Source organism: Carettochelys insculpta, chromosome 4, assembly GCF_033958435.1.
Source record: "Carettochelys insculpta isolate YL-2023 chromosome 4, ASM3395843v1, whole genome shotgun sequence".
Lineage (NCBI taxonomy): Eukaryota > Metazoa > Chordata > Testudines > Carettochelyidae > Carettochelys > Carettochelys insculpta.
The window spans coordinates 122,586,129-122,603,017 of NC_134140.1; the positions used below are offsets into that span (position 1 = coordinate 122,586,129).

General features: G+C 41.0%; 1 protein-coding gene across 5 annotated transcripts in view; it reads left to right on the forward strand.

Annotated features, from left to right (window-relative positions):
• The window catches only part of MAPK10 (mitogen-activated protein kinase 10), a 117,661-nt gene that overhangs the window by 82,581 nt on the left and 18,191 nt on the right, over positions 1 to 16,889 (forward strand). The window contains exon 10 of one of the 5 annotated variants that reach the window (XM_074992007.1): positions 15,665 to 15,697. The exons of the other annotated variants lie outside the window; for them this stretch is intronic. Coding sequence (XP_074848108.1) covers positions 15,665 to 15,697 — 33 coding nt within the window. The remainder of the gene's footprint in view (positions 1 to 15,664; positions 15,698 to 16,889) is intronic. 5 annotated transcript variants of the gene reach the window in all.

The window sequence follows — 16,889 nt, forward strand, 5'->3', positions numbered from 1 at the left end:
ACCTGCTTAGCATAGCTCTGCTGGCAGTGGAGCTAACAACTTGGGCCATGTAGAAGTGCCCTAAGTTTATCTTGCTTCTTTCCTTGGGGTTTCCTGGAAACCATTTTAACAGTTTGGGGAAAAGGGAAGCAACAATAAACTTGTCCTGGAGGATTTTTATCCACTCTTTGTTAATGCTGGTTTCCCCACTTTTTTGAGTCCCCTTCCATGTGCCCCATTCCTGCTGCCTGCCACAGCTGAGCAGATTCACCCCCAAATAATTTGTTGGGACCTGCTGTTACATGCAAAGTCAAGACTTGAGTTCAGTTATCACCTTGGCAACATTATTTCTATTGATGCAATACAGTGTGGCTACATAAACACATGGCCCTTGTATTTCTGTAGAGAGAGAGCTCATGACAGGACACTATTTGTCTACATAGCTAGTTAGATTTGATTGGAAAAAATTCCTGATAGCATGATAAATGGAAGGCCCAGTCCGTAATTACCAGTATCACTGTAATGATTAAGGAAGTTAAAAGAACTCAGCAGCTTACAAAACCAAGTCTGTTAACGTTATTATAGAAGTGTTCTAAATGAAGCAACATACTGCACATGCTAAAATTTAATGTGATTTTAAGTTAAACAGGCACTCTCTTGATTTGCTACCAGAGATCACTATTATATAGTGTATGGCCCAAGGTGGAATTTTCTGATCATGTTATGGTCATGCAGGGACTGTACATTGCTTATATTTCCATGACAGTTGCTTTTGCACCATCATTTACTGGTACCCCAAACGAATTGACTGAATATATCCTTTTTTTCCTATTGGCTATTTACTTACTTTTTAAAAGCATGTGTCTTAGACTGAAAATTACAAACATGCACATATTTTAATTACAGATGCCTGTTCTAGGTATTCCATTCCTTGGTCATCTTTGTTGAATTACATACCCATTTCTGAATTTCATTCAGAATGGCTTCTCTGCTTTTTGAACTTCACTTGCAATCTCTTCTTTCCTGTCTTCCTATCAACTCTTGCCGTGTTCATTCATTCCATTCTTTTGGTCTTGGCATTCTTCTCTGTCCAGTCCTGCACAATTCAAGATCACTCATTTATTTGTACTACTTCCTCTAACTCTAGAAGAGATGGAGTTTTAATAAACTTCCAAGTTACCAGATCTCTCCCTGTTTCTCCTGAACTTCACCTTAGCTTATGTTTTGTGCTAAGCCCTGCTCATTCAATTCTCTTTCATTCTGGTATGCCTTCCTTATACCCCACTGTGGCAATTCAATCCTTCTTTCTCGAAAATTTCTCATCATGGCTGATCCCAGCATTGCTCCTCCAGCAGCAACTGTGGTGGGATCACTGATGGGGCTGCCAGATCTCCTTACTGCTGTGTCATCCAATGACAGTGGGTTTCCATGACATACTGGTAGAAATGCTATCAGAGGCACACACAAGGGCTACATCTACACAGGCAGCCTCTGTTGACAGAGGTCATTGTCAACAGAGAAACCTTGGGAACACCTCTGTTGACAGATCACATCTACATATAAAAGTGGCTCTAAAGAGCAAGTCACTCTGTTGACAGAAAGCAGCTGGACTCCCCTACCCTCTGTTGACAGAACAGCTGACTGGAAGCTCTGCAAACAGGGCTGCCTGTGGAGCCAGAAGCCATGTCTTTTGACAGAACTGTCTACACGGGCACTCTGTCAACAAAACAATGTTGACAGAGGCATTATACCTGATCGGGGAGGTTTATAATGCTGCTGGATGAACAGCTGGGTTTTGTCGATAAACTCTTGACAGACCACTTTAACCACGTAGACACTCATCACATTTTCTTGACAAAAGCCCGGGTTTTTTTGATAGAGGCTGCCTGTATAGACATAGCCTAATTGTCTGCACCATTACCATAAGTGGAATGTGTCTAGAAGAAAGACTAGTATTGCTAAAGAAATAAGTTACAGTTTTGGCTTTTATTGCTCTATTCCTTTTATTTGTCCTTTGCTTGTATGAGTCACTGCATCCAGCATTGTAAAGCACTATCTCCTTTTACTTTTTGAGAAGTTGCTTATGAATAATACTATGTAGTAATTAATTGAATTACAATTAGAAATGTTAAATGCACAAGGGAACTGTTTATATCCTCTGTGTTTGTTGTGCTTTTTCAGTCAAAGATATAGATCAGAAAATTCCAGAACTTCATGGTTCTCTAAAGTCTGGGAGGGTAATTCTGAATAAGCATTTGGGACCTTGTGTAAACTTTTCTGCTCAGGAAGTAAGGTTGGAAATTTCATAGGACACTGCTGACTTTGGAGATTTCCAGTATTTTCTCATTTTGGTTGAGCCAGGTATGCTGTAAAACTGCTCTTTCCCAAGGCATTTCTACTTTTGCTTTGGGATGAGCTCAGCAAACACAGCATTGTTTTATGCTGTGACATGTAGCTGTGAAGTGTGTGTAAGTATAAAAAGCCCCATACATACGATAGAACTGGAAGGGACCTTGAGAGGTCATTGAGGACAGTCCCCTGTGCTCACAGCAGGACCTATTACCATCCCTGACATCAAGAAGTCTTCCAGCACCTTATAGACTAACAGACTTATTGGAGCATAAGCTTTTGTGGGCAGAGACCCACTTTGCCAGGTTTGGTGAAGATAAGTGTGACATCTTTATGAGCCAAACTGGCCTCATATCTTTAGAAATGTTACTATTAATGAACCTGATATTCTCCCTTCCATCTTAAACTGATGTTGGCTGCAAATAGGACTCAGGCATTGGATGCAGGTCTCTTGACTGTCACAGATCTACTCCATGATATGGGGCACACATGGCTCTACATTATCTCTATCATACAGTTCCCCCTTCTCAAAAGGTGCAATTCCCTCTTTCCTGGTAACATTGAGCACTGCAAACAATAAAGAGGATAATAGGGAGTAATTTAAAATTCCTTTGCTATTTTAGAATATGTTGGATACTGTAATTTGAGGCATTCAGGAAGGCTGGTCCCTGAGGGGAGGAATGCTGAGACTGACATATATAAGAATCACTTAATGGGCCCAAAAGGCATTGACACTGCTTCCAGTGACCTAATTTGTTGCTTAGATGCTTTAAGAGCCAGATTGTGCTCTCATTAAAGCCTTTGGCAAAGCTCTTACACTCCAGTGGGATGGGGGGGAAACAGAGCACCCTGAAAAAAGGGAGGCTATCCACTGGCAGAGAAATGAACTCTCTTGTCAGTTGTGAATCTACTTGCTGTAGGAGGTTTAAGAAGAGGTTGCCTTTACACAGGCCCAGGTGTACGTAGGGCGTAGGTATTGCAATGCTGGGCATTAAAGTGCCTAGCTTTTAGACACCTACAGAAATTACAGCAATACCACTGTGATCCACAAAGTCTGAGCAAAGTATCTAGGTGTGGAGCCATCTAATCAGCAAAAGGGAGAAGCTGAATGCTCAGGGCATGTGCTAAACCCCTCCCCTGTCATGAAGGAGGTAGGTGCCTAAATACAGGCATGCCCCTACTCACTTGAATGATCCATGAATGGGAGTCCATTTCCTGGAGTCAGGTAGCTTTGGCCAGAAGAAGAGGTGGAGAAGGTGGTAGTGCCCTTCTTTATAATATTTAGACCAGTGGTGAGAACACTCACCTGGAAGGCCCAAGTTCAATTTCCCCCTCCTCTATGCTGGAGAAAGGATTTGAATAGGGAGCTCCTGCCACTCAGGTATGGGGGGAACCACATATTGTTAGAGAATGTAGCTTTGTGCACCTGATTCTCTGCTGCCCTTCTCCTTGTGTCACCAGTTGTACCTGTGCAAAGAGGAAGAAGAGCTCTGTGGGGCTTGAAGGTTTGTCTTTATTACCAACTGATAAAATATATTACCTCATGCACTGTCTCTCTCAAAGCCTGGGGCCAACAGGGCTACAACAACACTGCAAACAGAGGGGTATGGAAGCTATCAAACCACTTTCTCTATTCCCTTCCACTGGTGGAAGCGTTTCAGACCCATTTTGCACTCAGCAGAAGGGTATATGTCTACACAAGGTGCAAAGAAACAGAGAATGAGGCCCACACTATTATAATAGAAAGGACAGATTTTGCCACCCTGACTTGTGTTGGGCTTGTCTACATGACCACCTTCCTTCGAAGGAAGGATGGTAATTAGGGTGTTGGGAGTTTACTAATGAAGTGCTGCCGTGCATAGGCAGCACTTTATTAAGCAAATTCGCACCTGCGGCAACTTCGAAGTTTTAAATTTTGAAGTACCAGCTTGCATCTAGCTGCAGCTCAGCCGCCAGTACTTCGAAGTGCTGGGGCAACTTCGAAGTCCCCTTACTCCTCAAAATTTTGAGGGGCTTTTCTACACTACCACCTTCCTTCGAAGGAAGGTGGTAGTGTAGACAAGCCCGCTGAGTAATTCCATGTTTCAGACATTCCCACATTGATTTCAATGGAATAAGGTGTGGTTCAATGTGAGTAAGTGGCAGAATCTGCCCCTAAGTGAACATAGTGTTGCGTCTTTGGTAACACTTCACAAGATGGTGGGTTACCTGCAGAAGTAATGCACAATTGTTCAAAGTTAAAGGAACCAGGGTTTTGATCCAGTTATTTGTTCTGACGTGTTGCCTGTGTCCAAATTGCATCTTTTCAGAATGTTCCTTTGTTAGTTCTCACTTGTAGTTCTTTACCCAGCTGAATTGTAGTTAACAAACTTGCCAAACATCAACTTCCTCAGCTGTTATCTCCATCTGTCCTGCCACAAGGATTACTTCTTTAAAACATGCTATGTTTTGTTCCTCCAATATGCAGCACACTATAGAACTGTGTCTCAGCACCTTTGTAGTGAATTTAATTGATGCCACTTTTCTATTATCATTCAGAGACCCAATACAGTTCATAGCAGACCTGAAAGGAAGGAAGATTATATGGCAGCATAAATAGGGGAGAGCGGGCTGAATGAATAGCTATTGTATTTCGTGCAAGTCATGTGTGTCTCATTATGAAAAAGGTCTGACTACTTGTAGGGCACCTTAATTTACAGATCTCATTTCAGCAGGGACACTTGAAAAACAGTGATGCTTGTTTTTACCATTATCAGTTTATTAAATCTTAAATTTCCTTCTGCTAATGCTGACATGCCTATAGTGGCTAATTGTGAGTCATTGGGTAATTACTTTCCAAAGAGAATTTGTCTCGGTTGGATATCACTTGCTTCTTGCTTCATCTCTTAAAAAAGGCAGTCACTGTCTGAATTGCATCTACACTGGGCATGGGGAGGGGCTGTGATGGTTGTGTGAGTTTGTCAAAATATTATAGCAGAGGCACATTAGCTATCTGTTCTTTTAGTCATTTTCTTTTATGTGTTGCAGGGGTGTGTATTGAGCCCTCAGTCTGACTTCCAGAAATTTGGTGATGGGGACATTAATTTTTGCTTTACTGAAAGAAAAGTTTACTTTTGCCTGAACATCAGTTCAAGTTCTAGCTTTCTGTTCCTTTGTAAAAAGCCGGTGTCAGAAATGGCTTTTAGTTAATTTAAAAGGAAGATACCAGAACAGCACATGATAACTTTTGTTTGGCAATACAATTATTTTTCCTGCTTAAAATCTGCAATGGCTTATTTCCTCTTGGCTGAAGCTATGGATAGTCGTTGCCAATCTGTCAACTGCCGTACATATGCATCAAGACTCCTGGAATAGCTTTATTATTTGGTTGGATAACCTTCTGCAGTTTAACGCAGTGCATAGACTAAGTATGCTGTAAATTATTCTTTTGTGTGAATTAGTTTCTATTTTGACATGTTCTGTGGACTCCCTGAGTGCATTTCCTGTGCTACCTGTACAGCTCTGTTTGTAACGCTGTCTCTTCTAATTTTCCACAATTGCAATACAAGATACTGTGCCAGAGTTAAGCAGTGACATTGTACTCTGCCCCCTTTTGACTTGATTACCCTTTATTATAGTTTCTGGAGGACATTTGGGGTATGAACAGCCAAACATTTTCCACCATATCATTTGACATACATCATGGAATGGATATGGAAATTGTTTCCTTTCATTGTAGTCTTATTAGATCTTGTTAAGACCAGTGGCCTTGGGTCTAGCTAATACTAATATGAGAGACCTCCAAAGAAAATATACATTTGCTAGGAAGTGCCAGAGTGATTCATGAGCTAGTCTTGCCCCTGTGTCAGTCTGTATTGAAGCAAAGCTGCAGAAGTGGTGCCAATTCTTTCTGGTCATTAATCTTCCCTGGGCAGTTTCTGCAATCACAGATTTACAGATTCCAGTGCCCGCAACAAGTTGAAAGCTGATAATTGCTGTCTGTCTACCTAAAATCCCCTCTCCAGTTTTAATTGGACAAAGCAGTTTTTACTCTGTTCCTAAACTATAGTGTTAGTGTTACCATGTACTTTGAAAAAACTGCTTTGTGTTAGACAACTGGTACATTTCAGTAGGGGTGCTTTTTCAACAGCAACGGGTCCAAAACAAAACTCTGATTCTAAATCTGAGCTTTGGAAGGTCAGGATGGACTCCAACTACCCACGTGTATCTAAATTTTGCAGCTGATCCCTATGTCTGGAATGAACCATAACAAAAAACTTTAGATCCAAAAGCAGTAGAGATGTGATCCAAACATAGGAGCAGTAACTGGTAGCCTTTCTGTACTTATCTGCATAGTTTGTAAACCAAGAGATAACAATGCCTTGTGTGAAAGGCTCTGAGTTGGTGAAAGCTGATCATTTGCCATTGCATGGAGTGGATTTATAGTCTCCCCTTTTGCAGTTAAGGAACACAATTCCCTAAGATCTTGATTTTTGTATTTTAGCTGTGCTGAGAGTCTTTCTATCAAGGAAGTGAAAAAAGCAAATGAAACATATTACTGTCTTGAACAGTTTATTCAGGCAATTTAGATGCCATGTTTCTTTGTGAATTATTTATGAACAGGTTTAGAATTGATGTTCATTACTGGAATTATTTGACAAATGATTTATGCAAACATATAACAGCATAAGGATTGCTTGTGAACTGCGTGAGATTGTATTATTCTTCACTCATGGTTTTTGCTGTGTGATCGTATGGTTCTGTTTCTGTTCGATGACAGAAAGATCCCAGTCCACAAAGGAATTTCTTTGCATGTCTAAGCATGTTGCTTTCTCTTTCTGTGAACAGACTTGCAAACAAAATTTCACTTCCATAAATTCTGGGAAGAGATTTAAGGACAGGAATATACAGAAGTGAAGTCACAATTTTGTTAAAATGAATATATTTTGCAGCATTTGTCAAATTCTTCTACTGAATAGTCTCAGGATGTAATCCACTGAGGCACTCTAATCTGGACATTTGATTATTCTAGCTCTTTGCTGCTTTTAATTATCTAACATATTCATTCACAGATTTTTGCTTTTCATAGACTCATAGACTCATAGAACACTAGAAATGAAGGGACCTCAAGAGGTCACTGAGTTGAGGCCCCTGCCCTCACAACAGGACCAAGTACCATCTAGAGCATCCCTGGTAGATGGCTAGCTAACCTGCTCTTAAATATATCCCCAACCTCCCTAGGGAATTTATTCAAATGTTTAACCACCCTGACAGTTAGGAAGTTTTTCCTAAAGTCCACCTTTGCTGCAGTTTAAGCCCGTTGCTTCTTGTCCTATCTTCAGAGGCTAAGACAAAACATTTTTTCTCCCTCCTCCTTGTAATAGTCTCTTGGGTACTTGTAAACTGCTATCATACCCCCTTTCAGTCTTTTCTTTAATAAACTAAACAAGCCAAATTCCTTCAGTCTTCCCTCATAGCTCATGTTCTCTAGACCTTTAATCATGCTTGTTAATTTTGTCTGGACCTTCTCCAATTTCTCCACATCTTTCTTGAAATGCGGTGCCCAAAACTGGACACAATACTCCAACTGAGGCCTAAACAGCCCTGAGTAGAGCAGAAGAATGACTTCTCGTGTCTTGCTCACAACACTACTGTTAATGCATCCCAGAATCTTATTTGTTGTCTTTGCAACAGCATCACACTGTTGATTCATATTAAGCTAGTGGTCCACTATGACCCCTAAATCCCTTTCTGTAGTACTCCTTACTAGACAGTCACTTGGTATTCTGCATGTGTGAAACTGATTAGTCCTTCCTAAGTGGAGCACTTTGCATTTGTCCTTATTAAATTTCATCCTGTTTACTTCAGACCGTTTCTCCAGTTTGTCCAGATAAATTTGGATTATGATCCTATCCTCCAAAGCAGTTTCCACCCCTCCCAGGTTGGTATCATCTGCAAATTTACTAAGCATACTTTCTATGCCAATATCTAAATAGTTGATGAAGATATTGAACAGAACCCAAAACAGACCCATGCAGAACCCAACTTCTTATGCCCTTCCAGCATGACTGTGAATGATTATCCATCCAGTTATGCACTCGCCGTATAGTAACCACGTCTAAGTTGTGTTTGTCCAGTTTATTGATAAGAAGATCATGTCAGACCATATCAAATGCCTTATTAAAGTCTAGGTATACCACATCCACCACTTCTCCATTATCCACAAGACTTTTTATCCTGTCAATGAAAACTATCAGATTGGTTTGGCATGATTTGTTCTTTACAAATCCATGCTGGCTGTTACCTATCACTTCTTTCAAAATTCTGCTGCACTGCCACTTTTCAAAATAATTCCAAAATATCACTCTTATTTGTTCATTCTGTTCCACTGTGGTTGTCTTTAGATTTAGAACTGAGTGTTTTGACTTTAAAGAAATTTAGAGTTTGGGATATCCTTGATGCATTATTTTTGTGATTGTACTTAGTGGTAGTTCATGGCGTGCTTATGGCATCTTTTGTTGAAATATGGCCAGAATAGGGCATTTACTTCTTGAGTATCATTAGAACAAACTGAACTGTTCATTGAGAGAAATTTTCCTGTTTGTGACCTGTTAATGAAATAATTATGAGTTTTATGAGTTTTGCTCAGTATTTGCAAATGCTTGATGAATGCAGTTTACAGGTATTGGAGCCTGTGTATTTTTTGTAAAACTGTTCCTAGCACATTTGGTTGACTAATACTTGCCAGACATACATTTTTTCTCCATGAACTGGTGGCTCTAGTTAGTAGACTTTTTAGTGAACCAGTCACTAGAGAGGAACTCAGGCATGTAGGGAGACTCAAAATGGATCTTAGCAGGTATGTGTTACGGAGAATAATTCTGCTCCTTGTTAGCCTATTACTTGTGAAGTAACATGGTCAAGTGACCCCAATGGAACTGCACCTGGTCCCTTTACTGGGGTGCCAGGTTGGAGGGGGATCCTTTCATCATCCTCTCCCCCTGCATCTTGTGCACTTGCTCTGGCCCATACAATTGATCCCTGAATAGGGAATTGTGGCTTTAGCACATAGTGAGTTGCTAACTTCAGATGAACAAGACACTGACCCATTTTCCTTTCCTTCTCCACCACTCAGCTGTCAGTTGTTCAGTAGGTGTTGGATACAGAGGGACAAATTAGTGATAGGACAACTGTTAATGGAGATGCCCATAAAAGGACTTATTGTGTCAAGACTTGGTGCAGAGTCAAAAGTTAGCATTGCTATACTAGTACCCAGCTAACTCTAATCAAGCAATTTTCTTTCTGGGTATGTGTGTCTGGGTGTGTTGATGGAATAGCTGTCCATCATCCTAGACAGCAGAGTGAAATAGACATGCTGGCTTCAAACTCAGCCAATAGTTTGTGTGAAACCAAATTATATTGTGTCTTCGTGTCGTATAGCCACTGTTTTCAGTAGTTCAGTAGCTGTTCTTTTCTACCCACCCATTGAATGCTGTCTAGCTGCTGCAAATAAATGGATGCAGTGGAGGGAAAGATGGCCAGATGTGTGTGGTGGGGCGGGAATCATTCTGCTACATTCTCAGGAATGGTACAAAGGTCACACACTGACTTTGGGACAGTAAATTTTGTGAGGGATTTCTTTGTCATAATGCGGCACAATCCCTCTAGGACTATCTTGTAAGACTTCAGCTTGCCACAGCCTCCAGTGTGGACCTGGGCCTGAATGATGTAATCTAGCTTTCTTGTCGGCTAGACATGCAATGTGTGGACCAGAGGGAACCTGGCAATGGAGAATGAAGTGAGTGATAACTATTCTCTATCTTATGTAACCTTTCATTGCTTAGCGAGTCACTGAGGGCCTGATCCTGCTACCAGTATCAAAAGGATAGTTTGTGGTGTGAGGTACTTCTCAGTGTCTGGGTAGCAGGATCTGGTCTCAAGCTAAATAGCTCTGTCTCAGAAAAGCATGACTCTCCAACTAGAACTGCTTAAAAATGACAAGCCTATGTTAATGTTTTAAAATTCATTATCGAACCAGTACAGCCTGAAATAAGAATACCTTGCAGAAAACCAGCATCTGTAGAACCTTCATGTGTTCATATTAATGCCATGAGCAAACCCTTGCATGTCAGGAGCTAATCTGTCCTCTTCTGTCAGTCCATCGTCCACTCTCCAGTGCCGTATCCAGGGAAGAGTAAAGAAGGGCAACAGCACTACTTTTCAGACCTCTTCACAGCTGCTCCCCCCCTCCTCTCCTTAGATTTACAGCATTATGAACGTGTGAGGAAAAGACTCTGTCTAGTCAAAAGTCTAGAATGTGGGCCCAGTGAGGCTGTTTGCCCTAGCAACAATGATAGACATTTCATCCTATCCTGTATTTAGTGTTGGGATTAAGATCACCATGGGATGACAGACAGGAACTGAATTTTAGTTTAACTACTCCATCAGGAGCCTCAGTGTTGGTCAAAGTCCAGACCAGAACCATTTTTAGACATGATCTGACTCAATATATTATTTGGGATTGAAATATGAATGCTACTGCTGAGGTAAATAGTTCTATCCTCCTAGTGCACCCTAAAATCCTACTGAAGTTGGGAAATGAATAGTGTAAGATATGTGGGATCAGGCCCCACAATAACACTCTGCACTGATATAACCCATTCCTCCAAAATGTATTGACAGGCATAAATTAGTCTCATGGCAATCCTGTGAGAAAACCAGCACTGTATTATTTTGTGACTGGGAAAAACAAAGCTCAAAAAGGTAAAGTGAATTCCTGAAGTTACAGGAAATTCCTTCTCAACCCAGAATTAGAATTTAAATAATTTAACTTTAATTTTTCTCTTGTAGACCATAACATCATCCTTCCGATGTGTTTAGTGGAATACGTGTGCCAATTTAATTTCTAACTATAAGCATATTTCATATGACTTTGATTTTATCGTAGAATCTTAGAAGATTAGGTTGGAAGAGCTGTTAGGAGATCATCGAGTCCAATTCCTTACTCAAAGCAGGATCAACCCCAACTAAATCATTCTGGCCAGGGCTTTTTCAGACTTGGCATTAAAAGGAGATTCTAACACCTTCCTAGGCAACCAATTCTGGTGCTTCATCATTCACCTAGTGAAATAGTTTTAGTGAAATAGTTTTTCTGATATCTGGTCTAGACCTTCCCTCACTGCAATTCAAGACCATTGCTCCTTGTTCTGTCATCTCTCACCACTGAGAGCAGTCTGCCTCCATCCTCTCTAGAACTCCCCTTCATGTAGTTGAAAGTTGCCATCAAATCCCCTCCACCCCTCATTCTTCTCTTCGGCACACTAAATAAGCCCAGTTTACTCCACCTAGCCTCATAAGTCATGTGCTCCACACCCTTAATCATTTTCATTGCCTTCCATTGGACTCTATCCAATTTTTTCTGTAGTGGAGGTCCAAAATTGGACATAGTATTCCAGAAGTGGCCTCAGCAGTGCCAAATAGAGGGGTATAATCACTTCCCTCAATCTACTGACAGTGCTCCTACTAATGCAGCCCAATGTGCTGTTAGCCTTCATGGCAACAAGGTTGACTCATATCCTGGTTCTCGTCTACTATAATCATCATGTCCTTTTCTGCAGAACTGTCAGGTAGCCAATTCATCCATAGCCCATAGCAGTGCATGGGATTCTTCCATCCTAAGTGAAGGATTCTGCACTTATCCTTCTTCAACCTTGCCAGATTTCTTTTGGCCAAATCCCACAATATCTAGGTCACTCTGGACCCTATCCCTACCCGCCAACATAGCTACTTCTCTGCTAAATTAGTATTATCCATGAACGAGCTGAGTGTGAAATGCATGCACAGAAAGAATCTGCATCATCCAGATCAATAAGGAAGATGTTGAACAATGGCCTTAGCATAGACTCCTAGGGCATTCCACTTGATACCAGTTGCCAATTAGAGTTTGAGCCATTGATCACTCGTCTTTGAGCCCAAATGTCTTTCCAGCTGTCTGACCACCTTATAGTCCATTAATCCAAGCCATACTTTAACTTACTGGCAAGAATTCTGTGGGAGCCCATATCAAAAGCTATTAGGTTGGTCAGGCATAACTTGCACGGGTATATCCGTGTTGAATGTTCCTCATCTTCCTCCCCTCCAGGTGTTTCAACATGGATACTTTGAGGACCTGCTCCATGATTTTTCCAGGGATTGAGGTGAGCTTGACTGGGTCTGTAGGTCCCTTAATTCTCTTTCTTCACTTTTTTAAACATGGGTGCTACATTTTCATTTTTCCAGTTATCCTGGATATCCCCTGATCACCGTGAGTTTTCAAATTAATGGCCAGTGGCTCTTTAATCACATCAGCCAGCTTCTCAGGACCCTTGGCTGTATTAGATCTGGCCTCACTGACTTGTGCAGGTTCAGCTTTTAAAAATAATCCTTAACCTGCTCTTTCAATACTGAGAGCTGTTCACCTCCTCCCCACACTGTGCTGCTCAGTGCAGCAGTCTGGGAGCTGACATTATGTGGAAAAAGCAGGCAAAAAAAATGGAATACTTCAGCTTTTCTCCCATCACCTGTTACTAGGTTGCCTTCCCCATTCAGTAAGGGTCCCACACCTTCCCTGACCACATCTTGTTGCTAACATTCCTGTAGAAACACTTTTTGTTAACGTCCCTTTGTAGCTGGAACGGCACTTGTGCTTTGTGCAATATGTTTATGCTCCTCCTTCGTCATCTGTACAAGTTTAAATTTTTATAAGCTTCCTTTTTTGTGTTAAAGCTCGCTGAAGATTTCTCCATGAAGCCGAACGGATCACCTGCTGTATTGCAATTCTTGGTGCACGTTGGTTTGGTTTGTTCCTATACCCTCAATAAAGCATCTTTAAAATACAGCAAGCTCTCTTAGACTCCTTTCCTCCACATGTTAGCCTCCCAGGGGATTCTACCCATCAGTTCTCAGAGAGAGTCAAAGTCTGCTTTTCTGAAGTGCGGGATCCTTATTCTGCTGTTCTGCTTTCTTGCTTTTATTAGGATGGTTTCCTGAACTCAACCATCTCTTGGTCATGGTTGCCCAAGTTAACACCTATTCCTACTTTCCCTATCAATTCTTCCCTGTTCGGGAGCTTCAGGTCAAGAGGAGCATGACATCCTAGTTGGTTCCTCCAGCACTTGCACTAGGAAATTGTTCCCAACACTCTCCAAAAGACTGAATTCTAGCTCCAGGCAAGCAGCACACTTCTCGAGTTTCTCAATCTGGACGGCAGATTGATGACTCTGTACCCCCTTAAGAGGAAGTCCCCGAACCACCACCCATCTCTTTCTCTTGGGTGTGGTGGTCATGGAACCTCCAAACCCCAAGACAATATATCCCATGCCTTCTGGTTGATAGGGTCTTCTTCTCATTCCTTCCCTCAGATAAATTCCAAACCATTCCCTGCCATAGTATCTGTGCAGAGTGCATGGGCTCAGTTTCTTACCTCTGTTTACATTGGGGGTAACCTTCTCGTTCTTCTTCTGGAGGTTCACATGCTGCCAGTTTTCCTCCATGCTCTGCACTGCCCTCTCTGATTCTTCAGCATTCTGTGCCTGCAGTAGCAAGCACTGGTAGTTAGTGTCTTCAATGTCTGAACTACAGCCACCATGAATAAATGACAGACATTTATTCTATTCCGTTCTTAGATTGCTATATTTTTGCTGCCAGGTGAAAATATTATTGTTACCTCTATTTCATCCACATCTAGGCTATTCTGTTTATTGTATCTTATCGTGATATCTCCCTAGCTGCGTATTACTTCTCCATGGCCCATTCTATCTTTAGCAAACATTTCTCTCAAAACTTTGCTTTCATCTGTACAGATATCTTTTGGTAACTGCTAGAGGTTCTTCATCCTGAATGTATATTCTCCAGGATAAAGCCTCAAATCTGGTATTCATTTTGTGTGTGTTTTTATCAGATGCTATCTGCTTCAGTGTGAGCGTTTTAACCTGGTGTGTTTAAATTATTCATGAAAACATGCCTTGCTGAGCTCTACAGAGCAGCTGGTTTTGTTTGCCATCTGAGTGACTCTGTACACTAGCTTTGACTTTCAAAGCACTTCCTGCTGGTGCACGATAACAATGCAGCTTTTGGTCTTGTCTGCCTGATGTCTAGTGGGATTTTGTGTATCCTTGGCATTAGACAGTGTTTTGAACAGGGTAGGTGAGAGTGAGGTCACCTGTGCATCAGCATCTGAGTTACATTCTGCCATACAAATATCAGTTTTCCTTCTCTCCATTTTATCACAAACAGTGAATGAATTTTAACCAAACACATTCCTGACAGATTTCTGAGGGATACAGTACCCCTCTGGCCTGTCACTTACCAGGGGACTGAATGTGGGGTTCATCCCAATCCAGGGACTGTAGCTGGGCAGCATCAAGTGTCATGCATTGCGATTGTCCCTGCACATTTGTTAAATGACTAAATAAGGGACTTCATTTCTCCAGGGGGTCTTGCCCTACCACCTTTTCCTAGGGGTACATGTTAAGATTTTGAAAAAAAAGAATAAAAACAACTTGAGATGTTACAAAATGAAAAGGTATTTTTATTTGGTGCCCCTTTAAGAGGAGCCAAACCATGGCTACGTCTACACAGCATTTTTTCTGAAATAAACTATTCTGGAAGAGCTATTCCAAAATAGCTTATTTCAAAATAACACAGCTACAGACAAAATGCATTTCGAAATAACACTTGGCCATTGTGAAATAGAGCATCTGCACACATAGAACCTATTTGGAAATAGACCTATTGGATGCCCTATCACTTATTTCGAAATAGGCCCTCTTCCCTGTCTACAAAGTCCCTGTAAAATAACAATTTTAAATAGGTGCTATTCCTTATGCAATGAGGTTTACCAATTTCAAAATAAGCCAACCACTCTTGGAAAATTATTTCGAACTAGCAGTTGCATTGTGTAGATGCTAAGATAGTTATTTCAAAATAACTGTGCTGTGTAGACCTACCCCATTAAACAGATTGTTTAGTCTCACACCATTATTTTTTACAGCCTCCCCTGAAAGCTTTATGGTTGCCCAGCACAGATTGCCTGATCTTGTTGACTACTGCAGCTCTAGGACTCATTCCAGTCCCTCCGAGTATCTTTACTGTGGTGTTACTAGGTCTATATGGACACGGGCATCATCCCATTGAGAGTGGAATTTAACTCAGCAGGAGGAAGAAGCTGTCAGCCTTGTTCTTTTTCCTCTACCCTTCCCAGCTGTAATTATGACTACGCTTAGCTGGACATGGTAGAGAAAAGGGGCATTCACTAGCATCTGGGTACCTGCTTAAACTTGGTGTCTATTAACTTTCCTTTCATTTTTTTTTCCTGTAGTGGAGTGTTTTCTGCTCACCAGACTTAAAAAAGGTATTTATTAGAAGCAGTTGTTTCCTGTTTGTGTATCTCATCACATTAGTTACATCATGTTTAGAAAACAAAAACAAGTGCTTAAATGATGTGAGAAGATAAATGGCTCAATTTCTTTATTTTGTAGAAAGTGTTATTAAATGCTTAGGAATTGAATACATAAACTGTTTTAAGTGCATAATTTTAATAAAATGTAAAACCAAAAACTGAAAGTCAACCAATGACACCAAACTACTGTTTGTTTTAAACGTGTATCAACAAAACCAAAAACCCACACCGCCCAAAATGGATTGCAGTCTTCATTGACATTGCCACTTTTAAATCTCAAAAATCAACCCTTTGGGCAGAGTGGGTAATGGCTATCTCAAAACACAGGTAAATGCTGCCACCCTTAGGGCTTTTCTCCATTCTTTGCTTGTACCTATTTAATGATTCCTGTTTAGAAACTGATACAATGGAAGTGGTATAAGTCCCTGATATGGGCTCAGGGATGCTGGTATGATATTGTTTACATCAGTATGATTTATTTATAGGCAACTTTATATAACTGCCCGTACTGAAGAGTTGCTCCAATTTAACTGGATTGGTTTCTGAACCGATCTAGTTAAACTCCAATAAATATCAGGTCTAAATAAGCTCTTGCAGACACTGAATAGCACCTTAGGCTCAATGGTTCACACTCTCCCACTTCATGCTTTTCTAGGGTCCAAGATACTTCAGCTGCCTTGTCCACGGTTACATTATTAAGTTTTATTTTTAGAGCTCAGCTATAAATGTGGCTGTTAGCAAAAACTTGGCAGACCGGTGTAACTAATATTCAGAGGGATGATCAGCTAATAAGTTACATGATTCCCACTAGTATTAGCGTAAATTACATGATCAAATCCTTGATCACCCCAGAAAGCATTGATTTAGCTGGGTGACTTAATTCCCTTTATGCCTTCTGAAAAAACTATCCTTGCCATCCCACTGAAATGAAGGAGGCCATTTGTGGATTCAGGGTGCTACTTTACATGACAGTGGTGCAGTCAGGCCCATAATTTTCATCCTTAGTGCAAGATCCTGTAATGGATTCCCCATGGGCAGAGTCCTACATCCTGCTGAAGCTCAGTTGCATTCATGGGTGCATAGCAGATGCTAAGTGGATTGTAGCACAACCTGTGTATACTGTATGATCAGGGATTCATTCATG